Source organism: Agelaius tricolor, unplaced genomic scaffold, assembly GCF_023055355.1.
Source record: "Agelaius tricolor isolate 1412-34295 unplaced genomic scaffold, bAgeTri1.0.p SCAF_1, whole genome shotgun sequence".
Taxonomy (NCBI): Eukaryota; Metazoa; Chordata; class Aves; order Passeriformes; family Icteridae; genus Agelaius; species Agelaius tricolor.
In genome coordinates, this window is record NW_027269261.1 from 55,043,505 (window position 1) to 55,061,163 (window position 17,659).

Here is a 17,659-nt window from a genome sequence, read left to right on the forward strand (position 1 = left end):
TTTCTCTCCCTCCTTTTTTTTTTCTTTTCTAAGTAGTTAAAATTGGCATCTGACCTTACTAGTATTTCTCCCTACCATCTGCACATTCTTCTTCCCTTATTTCCTCATCTTTTGACCTCTGAAAAAACAGCAAGATTCACTAGCCTGTTAGCCCCTGCACTACCAAAGCTGCAATAAAGGGGGTGGTTGGGGGGACAGCCTATATCGAGTTACATAATGGACAGGGGCCAATTACTGCACATGGCATGTCATAAAGTTTGTTAAATCATACTTAATTTTACCATCCAAGGAAAATAAAGCTCAAAGCAAATCTCTTGTAAATGTTTGCATTCAAAGCATTTGTAACACTCTCACGATTCTGCTAACTCATATTAAAGGCCATTAGCACTGGTTTAAAATGTAGCTGAGCTTGATAGCATTTCAGCTTTCAGAAATTTTCAGTTATTTTGTCACAGAAGGGTCTCCCTCACAGGCAAGTCAAGAAAGCCTTAAGGAAATGGTTTTACTAGAGAAAGAATGAGATTACTACAGGCAGAATTTGCACAGCTTCTGGCAAGGGGAACCAAGGGTAAATGCAGTGCCCTCACCAGGACATATTCTCATATTATACACACATCAGGGATGCTGCCATGTGCTACTGAATTAAAAGACAAATCATGAAGAAATGTTGCACCCTGTTCAAAAGACAAAAACAAAGGGAAAAAAACCCCCAAATACATGCTGGTACAAGAGGACAATTTAATGACAGCATCTCTCATTTGCTGAGAAATAACTCTGTAGAGAAAAAGGACTGGACAATGACCAGCATTTTTTTTTACACAGATCATGAGACATGTCACTCAGGTGATCTGTTCTTGTCAGGCAGTCTTTAATTAGAAAATTCCTAGAGAGAACTCATGCCCCCACTAGGTGCTTATTAAAAACTAAAGACAAAAGGAGTCAGTAGAAAAGCTCAAGGAATGGACAGGGAACTCAGGTTACATTGAAAGGCAAGAGTCAGCTGCTGCTAACATAGGGAGAGACACTCAGGATGGGATGCTGGATTTTGAATGAAAAACTCTCAGTGCTGTTATTAGTGAGTATTTTTAGCATTATAAAGTCTAATTGGATATATATAAATATTTTAAGCTTGTTTAAAAGACATTTTATGGTTTGCTTACAGTAATACTCCCAAGCTTAATGTAAAACTTGCTATAAAATATTCAGCAGCCTTTTTATAAATAGTCTTAAAAACAATTTAAAGTCTTAGTGTTTTATTTTTAATTATTTTTAAGTCAATGTACTTTAATCCTCAGGTAAAGGGAACAGGGGTTTGCAATTATAATTGAAATTATATTCTGATTTATTTTCAGACAGTTTGGTGATTAGTATATGGGGAGCAGAGAAAGGAATTTCCTTAGCTCTTAATTCCCTCTTTTTCTGTGATTTTTTTAAATTTTAGCATTTATTTCCTTTTTAGAGACTGGCTTAAGGCCTGTGTTTAAAAGCAAGTTTACCATGACACAGTAAACATCATTTATATCCTTTACTATCCTTTACTCAAGACTGGGGGCAGGACTGTAACCCTGAATTTGCTAAAATGCAGCCTCATTTCAGCAGGCATTTCTGATTTCTGTCATCTGTGATCAAGAACTGTATTGCACACTGATTTTGAAACATCTCTCAGATTCTCTTAAAACTATAACCATAGCCAGTTTTCTATGCATTAAAAAATACTGTAAATGTCACTAATCTGTAGCCTGTCTGCTTTGTAGCTGGTGTGGCTGGGACTGAACTTCTATTTGTTTATTGATACCTTCCACTGGTATGAAGATGACAATGCTTACATTTATACACGGATTATGCTGGGAGTAAGTATGAGTTTGATTGTTAAAGAGCTTCACAAGAAGAATGTATTCATAGTCTGATTTTATTTACATCCTTCATAAAACTTTTGCTGCTTCAACAGTAATTTTCCCATATAAGAGCATTATATTAATATAGTATTTTCTTTCTTTTGCTCTTCCTATACCAAGCTTGTAATTTAATTTTTTTATGCTGTTATATGTACAGTCAACCCTGGCTTGGGCAAGAGCTTCTGCAACGTGCCTTAATTTTAACTGCATGCTAATCCTGTTACCAGTCTGTAGAAACCTTATTTCATTCTTAAGAGGAGCAAGCATTGTAAGTACCATTTCTCAAATAGCCATAATATTCTCTCTTTTTTATTTCTGTAGTTCAGCAGTATTATCCATATCAAACATTTTCCAAGGAATTTTAATTTTTGATAGAGAAGCCTGTACACTATTGCCTAGTTATTACCATTTAAATTGTCAGTATTCATGACTGAAGAGAAACAAATGACTTGTTTAACACAGTGCTCTAAATGCAACACTGATTTTGGCAGCTGCTGCATAGCATGGTGTCATGAAGAGAAAAGTGAGAAGCCACAAAATAGGGACATAATAATGCCACTTGGCCAAATGGAGAAAATTCATATCCATCATGTGTATTCTCTGTAGCTGCAAAGTGAAAATCAGAAATAAACTGTTCAGATAGATAAAAATGTTCTAAGGATAATAGTGAACATGTTTAAATGCTTCTGTCTGAGTGGCCACAACCCAGGTCTTCATTTGAGGTAAATGCATTTTTGTAACAGACATTCACACTAACCTTGGAATCATGCATAGGAAGTACATAAGGCTTTAGCTATAACTTCAACTTGCTTTGAGTTACTACAGTCAGTGCAATTCCAATGCCACATGTGGGTAAAAAAATCACTGATCACTCATGACTGCAGGAACAAAAGGAATTTAGAGATGGTATTTTATAGTAAGATGGTTCTTATTTCAGTTCTGCCTTTTTTTGTTTCCGTGATTGTTAGGCTTGGATTTTAAGCAGTCTTTAGGCTGAGAATCAACACCTAAATAATTGTTTGAGATAATAAGTTGAACATTTACAAAAAAAAAGAGGAAAGGTGTCCTGGGCTTCTGAATCAGTTTGTGAATCAGCACAGAATATATGCACACCCATTTAGATGCTGAGTAAGAACTCAGAGAACTGGAACTCTTCTCACAGATAATATTTGGCTATTCTGGAGAATATTCTGCTCTTGAGGAGCATGGTACAGAGTAACTTGACTGCTCCAGCATGGCCAGCACCGGGCTGGATCCAGTGCCTCTCCAAGGAGGTGCTGTGTATTGACATCACATCCTGTGGTGCTCCAGATTTTTGGAAGACTTATTAGCTGGGAAACAATGTGGATACATGCCAGGATCTTTGGCACGGTGCCATGCCAGGTCATGTGAGCAATCCAGACACCCACACCACCACTCAGAGCCTGAACCCTGTCCATGAGTGCTGTCTGGGTTCCAGCAGAGTGTGTTAGTTTTGGCTCAGTGCAGCTGGCCCCAGGCTGGCTCCGCACAGGGGCATCCAGCTGGCCATGAGCACATCACTGCTGAGCCCTCCAATAATTGGAGCATGGCTCAGGAACACATCAGCATGCAGCCACCTGAGGTCTAGACAGCCTCACCCTCCTGGGGTGTGCATTTCCTGAAAGCAGAGAAAATGTTTTCATTGCAAGCTGGCTTTGCCAGCACTTCAGCTCTGTTTTGCTAAGCTGACAAAGCAGTGGTGGCCCAGCCTGGTGTCCTTACACCTGCAAATGAGTTGATGTCAGCTCAGATAAACCACTCACAAATCACAGCAAAGTGTAGCAGAGCTTTATCAAACCCTTTTTTGAGCCCCTATATAGGATGAATAGCTTCAGAAACCGTGGGGTGCCACTCAGGAAAGTTACTTGAGTCCTAAAACTAACCCAAAACTGCCACTGAATTCCTTCAGCATTCCATTTTCAAATGTACTGAACTCTTCTCCTCTCCAAAATGTGAGATGTAAACACCAATAGGAATGATATAAAACAAGTTCTGCTTTTTCACCAAGTACTGTGGAGGAGCACTGAGGAGACAGCTTGACAAAAACATCACATTTCACAAGATGGTTGCCTATGGAATAGCGTTAAATGCAAGTAAGATTTTTTGGTTTTATTTTTTTCTTCTTTGTCTTTGAACTGTTTTGAATTTCATAGTGATTCTGCCTAATGCTGTAATCCCCATCAGCTCTGAGATGTGATATTTTAGTGCAATCATTTGTTGACTGCAGCTTTAAATGTGTGTAGGAGTCCCATCTGATTAACCATTTGTAATCTTTTTTGCTTGAGAAGAGTTTGACTGTTAAGGAAATAAACTTTCAATCTGAATAGTAAACACCAGTTGCCACTTAGTTAATCTGAACAATTTGTGTGCCCTTAAAATTTAGTGTAAATAACTTTTATTGAATCCCTGAGGGCAGATGTTTGGGGAGATGACATAGCATTACTGTCTGATTCTGTAAGGAAATATGCTTATGAGTCACACCACAAATCTGCCCACCAATACATCTTCACTAATTTTTCAACCAGGTAATAAATTTAGTCTGAATTTGAGAGAGGCAGGTGTCTCAAAAACAATGGATTTCTAGATATTTATTTTTAGTAAGTGACTGATCCAGGAAACTAATGGCCCCCTTGAGGGGAAAACAGCAACTTGAGATCAAAGTTTTTTTATTCTGTTGGTCCTAGTGACTTACTGAGGTGCTTGTTCACCTGGCTGGGAAAAAGACATGGCACCTTCCTATTCTCTAAGTAGTAAAAGGACCTGGAGAAGTTTGTAGGAATTCAGAGAACATGAGGGGAACAAGAGATAGCTTGAGGAAAAAGGATGTACAGAGAGGAATGAACAAAAGTCAGTGTGAAGAAGGACATGAGGACACAGAGATAGAGAGGTATCTGTGATAGATAGATAGATAGATAGATAGATAGATAGATAGATAGATAGATAGATAGTTCTCTTAGATAGATAGTTCTCTTAGATAGATAGTTCTCTTAGATAGACAGTTCTCTTAGAAAAAGGGAAAGAGACAGAGGAATTAATCAGGGCTACTTGCAAGCATGAGACATCACAGGGTAACTGTTCTACCCCCAGGCTGTCAGGGTGAATTCTGGTCCCAATATCTTTTTTCAGCCTGTGTGAGGGAGCTGCTTTTGTGTGTGTAGGCTGTTAATGTCCTCATGCCATGAGACAAGAATTTGAAGTCAGCTTTGCCAACAGGAACCAATAGCTAAAGTTTGTCTTCTGTATGTCATGCTAAAGAATTCCAGGGGGAAGGCTATGGGATATAAACATTCATCTTACAGTGTATTATGATGAATTACTTATCTGTCAGGTCCACTCATTCATCAGAGTTCAGTTTCACTACAGTACAGATTCCTACAGAGCGCAACATTGCTTCTTTAATTAATAAATCAACCCAGGAATATAATGTAACCAACTTTACTTGGTGTATAATAGGTCATGTTCCAAAATGAAAGCAAAACTTCACAGTCAAACCTCTTATGTTTTTGATTTTTACATTAATATTGAAATGTTTGCTAGTGCATTAATGTCGACAGTTTGGGAAGTGCAAGTCTATCAGAAAAGTGATTACTTTAATGGTTTCACTAATTTCAAGGAAAAAGACACAGAAGCCAATGTGAAATGACAGAAAGCATGCTCATATAATTCTCATTTAAATCACTCTCTAGGGAGAAATCAAAGGTTCATTTTTGGGTTGTTATTTAGGTTGGTTGGTTTATTTTTTCCTAAAATATAAAATGGAAAAATAGTTGATGAGATATTTGAGAAAGAAAACAGAACACAAGGAAGTCTAATAAACAAAGCATGACAACCTATGAATTCCTGCTTCCTTAACAGTCAAGTGAGAAACATTTATCATATTTGGAAAAGCACTACATCACTGAATAGCGTTAGACTTGTGTAAAGAATGACCAGGAACTCAATTTCCTGAAATTCAATTTTAAGTTCATAGAAAAATAAAGTCTACAGAACACATTGTGACAGAAAAGCAACACTTCAGAGTGGTACCCACAGGTACACTGAATCCTTTTCAATAAAATCTAGCAGTGTTAAAATGATGTGTAAATAGATGCCATTTTCCTCTCAACTGACACATTATTTATCCTAGTACTACCTATATTGCCTTTTATTACACAAAAACATAGTCAACTCCTATTAGTCCATTGCAATTTAGTAATTCTCAGTTAAATGGATGTACAACCTTGTATGATCAATAGACTAAATGTGGTAGCAAGAAGTTAAACCAATTTGAAGATCAGATCAGTAAGCTTAGCCTCACAATATAAAATTGTAAACTCCTTTATTGTTAAAGTAATGTGTATTCATCTTGCCTTGCCAGGTGGTGTTATTCCAGCATATTTATTTAATAGTGTGCTAAAAATATCAGTGCAACATTAGTATTGTCTGGCTTCTAACAGGCAGCTAGCTCAGCTGAGGTGTGCCTGGCCTTGGAAAGAGTACATCTGTACCTTTAATTTTTCATCATCTCTAATACAAATTCAAGAGCAGGCTTTAATTGGTCAGGTCATAAAGGAATATAATTAGAGACTAGTGGAAGAGGGAAGTTGGAGGGAAGAGAGAGAGTAAACAATGCTATCTATAATCAAGGGCATCATTGAAAATTCAGTAAAGGGAATTCTGCTTAGTTTGGCTTCCTGCATTCTGCATGCCTGTCTGTGATAAGAGCTGTCTGGGAGTTATTCAGCCACTAATAAATCTTCCTTATAGACCTGTAACTCTGCTAGAATAAAATCAGAGTTTCATGCACTCTCAGTTTGATCAGTGCAAATAATTCTGTGCTTTGTACTGGAAAGAGCCTTTTCAGTTGAGACACAGTGGCTTGAAACTTAAAGACACCACAAGAGATAGTAATAATATTTTCTACAGCTCCTACTTCCTACTGTACTGTTTTTACCCTCTCAAAAAAGCATATTCATACATTTTCTGAACTGCGAGTGTTGGGGGCATTTTTCTTTCTTTACTTTGATATGTTGGGCTTATTTTAAAGAAGAAATTGCTTGCATTTTTTTGGTGCTTGCAGAAAGGTCATATAGATATTTTGATCCATCAACCTTTGAATTATGATATTAATAAAGTTTAAGCAATTAAGGGAAAACAGGGGAAGGACAGCCAGGTTGCTTGGAGTTAGGCTGTTTGAAATGGTGATTCCTGTTTGAAATGGTGATTCCTGCTCCTTAAAAACTCCAGCAATGCGTTCTTCTTTAAAAACATGCGAAGTGCAGAAAGAAGTATAATGATGCCAGGTGTGTTTGGCTTCTGACAAGCACTGAAAAATCTATAGGTAAAAAATACTAGGAAACCTTTCCATTCTCAACCCATTTTTGGTAAACTATGTGAATGGTTTTGGTGACCTGAGTCACATTTTTGTGTAAATTATTAAGTTTTCAAGGAAGCAGATGCCTATCTTCAAAAGAGGTCTAGCTGATACCTCAGTGTTGTACTTCCAGAAATTACAGAAAATCAAACTTCCATCAAATGTCTTTTTTGTTTTTTAGTCAGATTGTTTAAATCCAGACTTAATGCAAGTACTAGGAAGGAAACAATATTAAATTGAAGATTGTAGGCTTCCAGCTAAGATAAAAAATGGTCCAAGTCAGGTTCTTCTTTGATGTTTATAACCATTCTTAAAAACAAAACAAAATAAAATGCCAGCACATGTGTGGTCACTCTTCTAATTTTTATACAACCTGGACCTTTTTAGTCAACAAAGACATCATGAAGTTGAATTAGGAGTTCTGAATAACTAGGAATGGCACAAGACAATGGGTGGCAAAAAGAACCCCAGCCTTGGTGAGGGGCAGAATTCTGGGTTATCTGCCTGTAAAGCTGTTCTCTTTGCTGTGGGCAGAAAGGCCAGGATTTGACCCTTTGACTTTATCATGATAGGCTGGTTAATCAAAATGTTAAACTGCTAGCAGCAAGCTCCAATTAGATTATTATCCTGTACAGGCATGCAGAAAAAGAGAGAGTTAAATCTTGTCCTCAGATAAACACATGAAATTTCTGTTTAGTTCAATAAGAATTGTGCATGCTTCACTGAAGGCACAATTGGCTGAATAAGAGTAGCTAAATTGACCATACTTTCAAGATAATTTAATTATATCTCTTTGTATTTAAGGATATGTACAGTAAACACCATGATCTAATAGCAATCCTTTTCCTCCCTCTCTCCTTCCAATAAAGCTTTTTATTTGATCTCAGAGGTGGACTAGATAGAACATCTGAGGGTCAAATACAAATTAATGTATGTTAAGTGCTTCAGAGGTTCCAGATGTCATTAAAAGCAACAAAAATCCTTCATTCTTCATAAACTGTTATAAAAAAGAGATTTGTTTAACAGATTGGGTGATTTATTCCATATGTTATATTTGAACATGCAGAATGAGGAAAAAATTGAACTGAAAATTCTGAGATGTAGTCCCTTAAACTTTGCCCTCATGGTTAACTCAGATAAGTGATGCAGAGCAAATAGCTACCAACTGTGGTAAGCTGAGATTTCAGAAATCTGCATATGTAATTTTGGAATTGCTTAGTAAATTCTATACATTGCAGATGCAAAGACCTTCAGAAAATGCACTTTAGGGATGTAAAATATTTTAGTTAATGGTGATGTGTTTGGTGCCAGAATTTTTATTCTGCTACAACTATTATACATTAAATGAACCACACAGAAAATGGAATTAGATCTTTGCATTACTCTTACCATCTAGCTATAATTCATTTTTAGATTGCATCATTTTTTGCTAGAAGCAAAAAAAAAAAAAACAACCCAACAGAAGTATTAATCTAATAATACTCCAGGCAATATCTAAGATCATGGGAGACTCAGGTAAACCAACATATTGAGTACATCATTAGTCTGAATGTGATATTTTTCAATGTATCATTATTCTCTCTACATTAACATCTACCATAGAACAGCTTACAGAAAATAAAAAAAACAACAGCAGCTCTCCTGTTCATTATGGAAATCTTTTACACTTGTAATATCCCTACCTATCAGATGAAAGCTGGAGAGAATGTCACCAGAAAGGAAGGTGTGGTAGATCCCAAAGAATCTATGATGATGCTTCCATTGACAGAAACACATGGAAACAGAACAATGTGCAGATGGAAAAAACTGTGTGCTCTGATAGCCTGCAGAAAAACCTTACTAGGCTAGGTTGCCAGAACTGGATCTCTCCTTCCAGGGGAGAGTTGCAACATGAGTACTCCTCATCAACTATAGTCTCAAGACCTTCTTGAGAAACTATATCCATTAAACCCATTTTTCTTCTGTCCAAGACTAGAAATGCTCTGTTAGGAAATGTGGACCTCTGCCTGTCTGGAGAAAACTAGCACCTCATTTCCCTCTCAACACTCAGCATTTGCTAGATAGCATTAGGTATCCTGTCACTGCTGACATGACTAGAACTTGTGCAAATCATGTAGAATCCTGCACTTTGGGGAAAGTACAAGATTTTTGTAGCTTTCTAAACAACAGAAATGGCATCATTTCATGTGAATATTTTATAGTCTGCAGTATCACTTTAAAAAATCTATTGTTTTGAAGGTGAAAGTAGAAAGTGCCTTTTGCTATGAACACAGACTCAAACTTCCACAATTAGACAACATCACAATTCTAAATGAGCAAAGATAATCCAAAACCTGCAGCTGACAGACTGCAGGCAAGCTCTGGTGTAACAGCACTATGGATCCTAACTGTGTGAAACTCTCCTGGTCCCTAGGCTATGGGGACTCTTACATCATACCAGAGTTATAAAGAGCATCCTGTAGGTATAGAGAGCAAGAGGCCCAATTACAGTAATTACTCATTGATGCCAAAATAAAACTACTTAGTAGAAGTCCACTTAGTGACTTGTTGTCAGGGTTTTCCATTCTTAGAAAGTTTTCTTTCCTCTTTCCCTTAGCCCATCCCAGAAAATGTGCTGCATGTAACTCCACAACTTACCAAAGACATAAATCTGTTACCCCACACTCCTGTCCTACGAGTGAGCTTTTTGAGATGTCAAAGAAATCAGGTCCTCATCAAGCAGCGACTTGGTTCCCCTCCAGCTGGATCAGATAGCATCCTTACCAGGCCAACACATCTGTTCTGAAAGGCCCTTGTAGGAACAGTTCCCCCTTCCCACTCAGCACTTAAATGTGCTGTTACACTTAAATATATAAACAGTGTTTATATACTGCTTATGCATCAGTTGTACACTGGGGAACAGATTGCCACAGCCCCCACACAGCTGCCACCTAAACCATCCAGCTCAGAGCTTGGGCTCTTGGGTTTTGACAGTCTAAATCCACACATCTCATTTGCTGCTTGTGGTCCAGTGCCACCTTCCTTCCAGTGCTCCCAGCGCTGCTGGGGTGCTGGGAGCACACTCTCATGCACAGGCTCCAGGAAGCATCTTTCACCTGATGCTGGCAAGGCTGTTTCACATGCAGCACCTAACCCATAACAGCACGTGCAGGACATGCCAGGCCAGAGTCCAGCACCCTCTGATGCTCACAGTCATGTCATGCACACCATTTCATAAAATGACCAACCTTGGGCTGAAAGCTGCTTAGATTGCTTGATCCCATTATCCCGTTTATCAAAAGGTTATTTTAGAGTCTCATTCCTTTGATGGCTTGAATCTGTCTTCTAATTTCCAGGCTCACTTTATCTCTCTGCAGTTCATACCCATTTGGATTCAGTCTCCATCCTGCTGAAGCTATTCCAGCTTGTACAAATAATTTATTATTCATTGGGACAAAGATTCAGGAGAAATGGGAGGTTGATTTTGCAGTTTGGGTGCTCAGGATACTCACCTGGGATGCCTATGTCAATAAATATTGGATTATTTTTGTTAAGGGCTTCATCAAGAGACAGCTCAAAAGAGAATAACCAGTCAACCTAGTGACTAGGACATGTGATTTGGTTTAAAGCCTTACTTTAAATTTAATGTAACAGGGATTTTTAAATAGGTCTTTCATCTCCCAGTGAATATCTAAGCATGAGGCAATGAGGTGTCAAGAAGTGGCCGGGGGAGTCCCTAAGTTAACATTACATTTTGAATGAAGTGCATCCTGACAATCAACCAACCACAGCACATCTACTGCTCTAGAAGGATTACCTCAGAAATACAGAGTGAAAATAGCCCCTCTCCAGTGTGGACACATGGGATAACTTACTGTTGGAGGGAATGTTTTACCTTCTTGCACTGGCTGCTTTAACCATTTCCATGGCCAGCATCTTACTTTAACTCATGCTCCCATGGACACAGCTGTCCCCAGGTGCTGAAGAGGGGCTGGACTTCAGAATATGGAGTGAGTGAGTGAGCCCACTAGAGTAGATAGGCACATAAATGACCAACAATACCAAAGGTCCTTATGCATATAATCCTGTGTTTACATCTATGATTAAACAGTGACTAGCATAGTAAAACATTATTTTCATCCACATAGTCACAATTAAAAAAAGAGGAGAAAAGGTGAGAGAAGAGAAGAGAAGAGAAGAGAAGAGAAGAGAAGAGAAGAGAAGAGAAGAGAAGAGAAGAGAAGAGAAGAGAGAAAAAAATTTTAGGAGACTATTTTTCAGAGAAGAAGATCATATTTGGTTTACTACAAATACTGCCTTTTAGAAAGGTTTTTTAAATGGTCAGGGACAGAAACAGATAACCACTGAAGGAGAGATGATAACAGGAAGCTAATTATAAAAACTAGAAATAGCTGTGCTGTAAACATATCATTATCTTTCATTGTCATTTTTTCATCCTTTGGCATTTAATATCTTGCATTAATTACAAATTGCATGTAATGGATTTGAGAATCTCTCATATTGAAAAATGAAACTCTGCACCTAGCTTGATTACAACTTTATCTATGTAATCCAATAATAAAACAAAGTCCTTCCTTTTCAGCTCTTGAAATTATACTGTTTCCACCCAAGAAAATAGTTGCAGGGGACTTTTTTACTTCAAGCTAATGAATTTTTCTAAACTGACCATTTCATATACCTTTCGGGGGCAGGCCAGAAGTAGAAGTGATATATGATGCTCTGGACAAATCAGATCTAACACTGAGATTTGCTCTTCTCCCTTTAAATCATAGTTCCTGTGGCTTCCCCAGGCTCCACCTGCATAAAGTAATGCTACAGCTGCTTGTTCATAGGGGACAGATTTTGAAAGCATCTCTAGTGCAAGTTGAAAACTTGCTTAAACTAGTCAACTTAGTGTCCTGTGTAGCAAGGGTAAACCATGGTACATCCTAGTATATTAACTAAAAATAGGAATTTTAATGAATTTAACTAATTTTGAACAATTTAAAGTCAGAGGCATACACTTTTATATCAACTCTCAAGATGTCCTCCTTAGATGACACTGGAGACTGCAGGGCACTTGACTGTAAAGCTGGGAGGTGAGGCTGCTGCTGTTCCTATCCTCTCTACTGTGAAGCAGTCACTTCATATTAGACATGCAGTTGATAAAATTCTCTTTTTTATTGTCATCTTAATCCATGCAAAACTCTCAATTTATGCCTGAGCTTTTCAGATAGTTCACAGTGTGAGTAATGAAGTTCCTTCTGGCACTGTGGGCATATGCAAGTGTGCCTGTAATTTCACACCACTCTTTCTCTCCTGCAGCCATCCATATTGTTGCCCACTCCATCAACATCGAGCGGTATCATTCCAGCCAGTCAAAAGAAGCTGGCGAGTTACGGAATAAACTTTCTGGTCTTGGCAAGAGCCCAAATGAAAGCTACTTGAACCCAATCAGGACCTATGAAACAGTAAGATGTCACTTTTTAGGTTTCCTCATCTAAAAAGTTTTCCTCTGTGGATTCTATTGCCGGTAAAACTGTATTTCAAAGCCTTTTAACCAGAGCGAGAAGGTGCTGCCAAAGGTTAACCTCAATTTCAGCTGAAAACACTTACTCAGAGCTGCAATTTTCAGGTTACTAAGCTCAAAGAAATGTCTATAGTATTTTAATTAGTTTGTCAGGAGACAGCTGGTGGGGGGAGGATAAGGAGTGTTGTGAAGAGTAGGCAATTAAATAAACCTGCAAAGAATTTTAAAAAACCTAAGAACTAAACTATCAATACATGGAACAAGTGAAACTTCTTTTTAGAAAGGAAAATAACCAAACAGCAATAGCACATCACAATATTGCTTCTGCATTTGCTATTTTTCTCTCCCCATGGTGGTGCAGCACCTTCCTGATCTGGGAGCTGATCCTGCCTCATTACATGTCAACTGTGGCTGCTCAGGGAAGAGCACCTTCAAAACCATCCAGGGCATTGCTGCACACAGGAGGCAGTGCAGGGGGAATCTAGAGCTGCTGCGTGCTCTTCAGAGACTAGCAGAGATACAAGATCCTCAACCCATAAGTGGTTCTGCTTGTTTTGGGGAAAAAAGTGACTGTGCCCCTGTCCACCCTCTTGGATAAGCCACAACAGCATTATAAGCTCTCCCTTGTAATACTCATGGCATAAAGAAAAGCTGAGCATTCAGAGAAGGCATGTAAACCATGCACAAGTTAATCAGCTTTTTTTCCCATATTCCATTGTAGCAAACATTGCATTTATGCTAGATGTTTCCTTGTGTATCCTGTTTCATAGTTACACATTCCAGGGCTGAAATGGCCTTGGTGAGACTCCTATGCACATTGTTCTGCTCTTTAGAAAATGCCCACACAGTCAGCATGGAATAAGGACTGCCTGAACACCATGGATTGGTGCTCTTTGGAACAGTGATGTGCTCTTTGGAACAGTGATGTGCTCCACTGAAACAAGAACCCAAGTGAGAGGATGGCTGGAGAACCATTGATAGTATTCAACAGTGCTTTTAAGCTGCAAGGCTTATCCTGCTTTTTCTTCCTTCCTTTCCAGTTTAGATAGCATGGGGTTTTCATCTTTCAAAATAAACAAGAAAACAATTTCAAATTTGAAGAAAATCAAGCAAATCGATGCAGTCAGTGGTATGAATGCAAAAGTCTTCATGCTAGTGTTGACAAAGCAGTCAGGTTCATCAGAGCAGGACAGCAAGCCAAGGGCTCAGCTTCCCAGTCCTTCAGTACACCCAGTGGCCACTTCCATTGCATGGCCATGAGGTGATCCCCAGGAGCAGAACAAAGCTCCCAGCTCTGAACAGGAACTTACCATCTTTCAGCAAGCATTTTTTTTCTCCACTAAGCATTTCCATAGTGATATAATTGTGAGGTAGGCCTCTAATTAGCACTAAGATTCTAAATACCCTTGAGGAAGAAGGTTAGGATATTTTGAATTTCTTTCTCAGATTTCTCACAGCAATACACTCCACAATTACCTTTCAATTTGCAGCCTAGATTTTACTCTAACCTCTAATATTTATTTTTCTTTTATCACTCACTTGTGTCTCAGTAGCTAAACTCAGAATTAGTAATGATGGGAAGCAAACAAAAGATTGTTTCTAACTTCAGAGAAGAAAGTTCTGAGATCAAAATTCAGGATTTCTTTTCAGTGTTATCCTACTGCCATTGAAGCAATGTATTGTCTTTGACATTTTGCCTTTTTTCTCAATATCCAAACTAGCCACTGTAGTGGAAATGTTCAAAATATCACCTAGATCAATCCTGTTAATATGTAATGAGATCTGAACATGCTCTTCACAGGTACCCATTTGAAAATGTACTGTGTGCTGTCAAGTGTGAGCATTTGAAAGGACGATTTTACTGTAAAAAGTGATTGTAAAAATGGCATTGCGGAATTTTATCACCTCTAGGATTTCCATATCAAATGAGTGCACTTTACAAATACAATAGAGGGTTGTTTTTTATCTCCTAGTGTATTAAGGTGTAGAACCAAATCAGGATCCAGAAGACATGCTGAGCTGCTTCATTCCTGTGTATCAGCACTGGGAAGACAGATAGAGATTCTTTGTAGGACAAATGGGGACTTCATTTACACTCTGATGGCATATTTAGCTTGATTCTCATCTTGTGTGTTAGATTTTTACTGCTGTTCTTCATGATTTGCACTTTATAACTGCAATCAACATCTGACAGTTGTGTTCAAAATATGTCTTCACTCTCACTTCAGTTTATTTTGGTGGGTTTAGACAGATATACCAGACCTGTGCTGACAGCATATTAATATTTCTTCATTGACAAGTATAAAACTGTTAATTTAAATATGTATTTTAAAAAATAAACCCAAGTGTTATGCAGTGTATCTTCAAATAAATGTAAGGAACAGGTAAACAAGATATATTTTTTAGGTAAATGAGAGTATGCCATCTTTTTGTACCATTTCAGGCCTTCTACAGCTCCACAAACTTTGAAGTAAAGTAAGCACAAAAGAGTTCCACACTTTTACAGTTGCAGGTGCATAGCACCTCACATTATCACTTCACAAAAATAAGCTGGTTTCTAGTGCTGTTGTCTTTATTAGACTTCTAGGTTTAATCTCCTCATTTCTCTGATCATTTTTCTTTATTTGTGGCACATTTTCATTATGTGTGCAAGTAAGTAAAATTGATCAAAGTACAAATGAGACTGTCTAATTTCTTTCTTTCAATCCCTGAAACAAGTAAATGGCAGCAAATGTTTAAATATCTGTTTGGAATAAGCCTGAGTAGAAACAGAGCAGAGGGATGTCTTTCAATGCCGTTCTGTGGTGAAATGAAGGATTGCCTTGCCTCCATGTCTTGTTCTGGTTTTGTTCCTATGCTGAAGATTTTGGCTTCAGGTGTAATAGCAGAAACAGTAACAATAATAGAAGTAACAGAAATAGTAAGAAAAATAAGTTATAACAACACTAACTACTAATACTAATACTAACAATGTATTCTTATTCTAGAACACAACAGGACAAGTACTGACCACAATAGCTGGAATAACTGGACTTGTGATAACTGTGGCTTTAATTCTGATCATGACTTCATCCACTGAGCTCATCAGAAGGTCATGCTATGAGGTTTTCTGGTACACCCACCACCTCTTTGTGGTTTTCTTCATTGGTTTAATAGTCCATGGTATGGGGTAAGTGTTTGTGTAAACTAATGGGGTATATGTATACAGTTTGAGATGAAACACCATCCAAATCTACAATCCCATGCTTTTCTACAAACAAACTGTTGGGATCTTTGGGGAGTTTGCAAAATGAAAACATTCTGAAATTAAAATACATCACTCTTCTGAGGAATTAAAGCAACCTTCAGTTTATTCAGCCACTCTTCTACCACCTTACAACCCGTACCTTATCAATGAATGAACTTTCATACTTGGAAACTGGGGACATTACAGATCAGGAATCAAAACTTTGTGGGTTCAAATTAGTAAGGGATGGACCTTATGCTCATAGCTCTTGTAAGGCATTTTTCAAGAGACCTTGTAGAAGCTTGAGAAGCTTTCAGCATGTCATCTACCCTATGGTAGGTGTCTCTGTGGCCATTCTCCTCTGCCTCCATAAATGTAAAGTGATTTTGACCTTTCTCTGCAAGGACCAGAACCCCAAATTTCCTCACCATACAGACATACTGTGTAGTAGTGCTAGGTACTATACTACAAATCAGGTTTAAAGCACTACAGTAACAAACAAGTCAGGCTTATGATTAGCCCAACCAGAGATAGACAGAGATGACTGCCTGGTTGCTGTTTCTCTCCCTGCTCCTTAGCACAAAAGAAAGGTCTGTCATCTTAGTAGAGGACTCTGGTTCTTACAGTGAGGGACAGCAGATGCATGGGACCTTCCCTGAGAACCTCAGGGACTGATAAATCCTCTGTCAATGCAGAGTGAGAGCAGCAAGGTGCTTAAAGCTGAAAACATTTTCATCTTCTGTTTCCAGCTCCACTGCAATCATCTTCTTCTCCCTTGTGTGCTATCCTCCACTTCCTTTTCTCATTATGCATGATAGCATTCATGTTAATCTACATTCACATTTTCATTCAGGGAGTGCAGTTTTGAGGTAAATCTCACGCTCTTCCTCACGCCCTGGACTTGGCTCATACCATGGTACAGTCCCTGGCTGCACAACCCAGTGTTTGGGGTGGAAATACAGTGACAGAAACACATTGCTGTGTTCCAAGAGCTAACAAGTGATCCATTCACATGACCAAGCCAGACCTGGTCCTAAGCCATAGGTAGCCCTCAATAATGTCCTGTGAAGGGCCCTCAACAAAGATTGCTTTGCTCCATGGATCTTTTCCTGCTGGCTAGCTTGTGTGCACATGGCCACAAGCTGTAGTTAAGAATTTTGGATCCAAGGGCAGTCATTTGGTGTTTACAGGATCACAGAATGGTTTGTGTTGGAAAGAACATTAATGACCATCTAGTTCCAGCCCCCCTGCCATGGGAAAGGACACCTCCCACTAGACCAGGTTGCTAAAACCCCTACCAGCCTGTCCTTGTGATCATAATACACTTTTTATGTCTATTTCATAAAATATTCAGATGCTACTGCCCACCACTAAAGTATGTACAGACCAGGATTCTTTGATAGAGTGGAACTTCCTAGCCCATGGCAGCATGTGCCTGTTCTCTGGATGTACATGGATGCTTGGGAACAGGCCAGGGCAATGTTTTGTTGTGTGTTACTTTCCCCACCTCTTCCCTTGTGGTTTGAGAGTTGCCACATCCAGTTTGGCTTTAAGTGTTCCTGAAGTTGGCCCAATTAATTAGTCCCATTTTACAGACACAGAGGTGCAAGCAAACACTATATACTTTATCCTGGACTGATTAAAATGCCCCCCTC

General features: G+C 38.6%; 1 protein-coding gene across 1 annotated transcript in view; it reads left to right on the forward strand.

Annotated features, from left to right (window-relative positions):
- Positions 1-1,030: 1,030 nt before the first annotated feature.
- NOX3 (NADPH oxidase 3) overlaps positions 1,031-17,659 on the forward strand; it is a 39,480-nt gene continuing 22,851 nt past the window's right edge. The window contains exons 1-6 of the mRNA XM_071428043.1: positions 1,031-1,075; positions 1,755-1,850; positions 2,053-2,163; positions 3,925-4,009; positions 12,574-12,719; positions 15,766-15,947. Coding sequence (XP_071284144.1) covers positions 1,031-1,075; positions 1,755-1,850; positions 2,053-2,163; positions 3,925-4,009; positions 12,574-12,719; positions 15,766-15,947 — 665 coding nt within the window. The remainder of the gene's footprint in view (positions 1,076-1,754; positions 1,851-2,052; positions 2,164-3,924; positions 4,010-12,573; positions 12,720-15,765; positions 15,948-17,659) is intronic.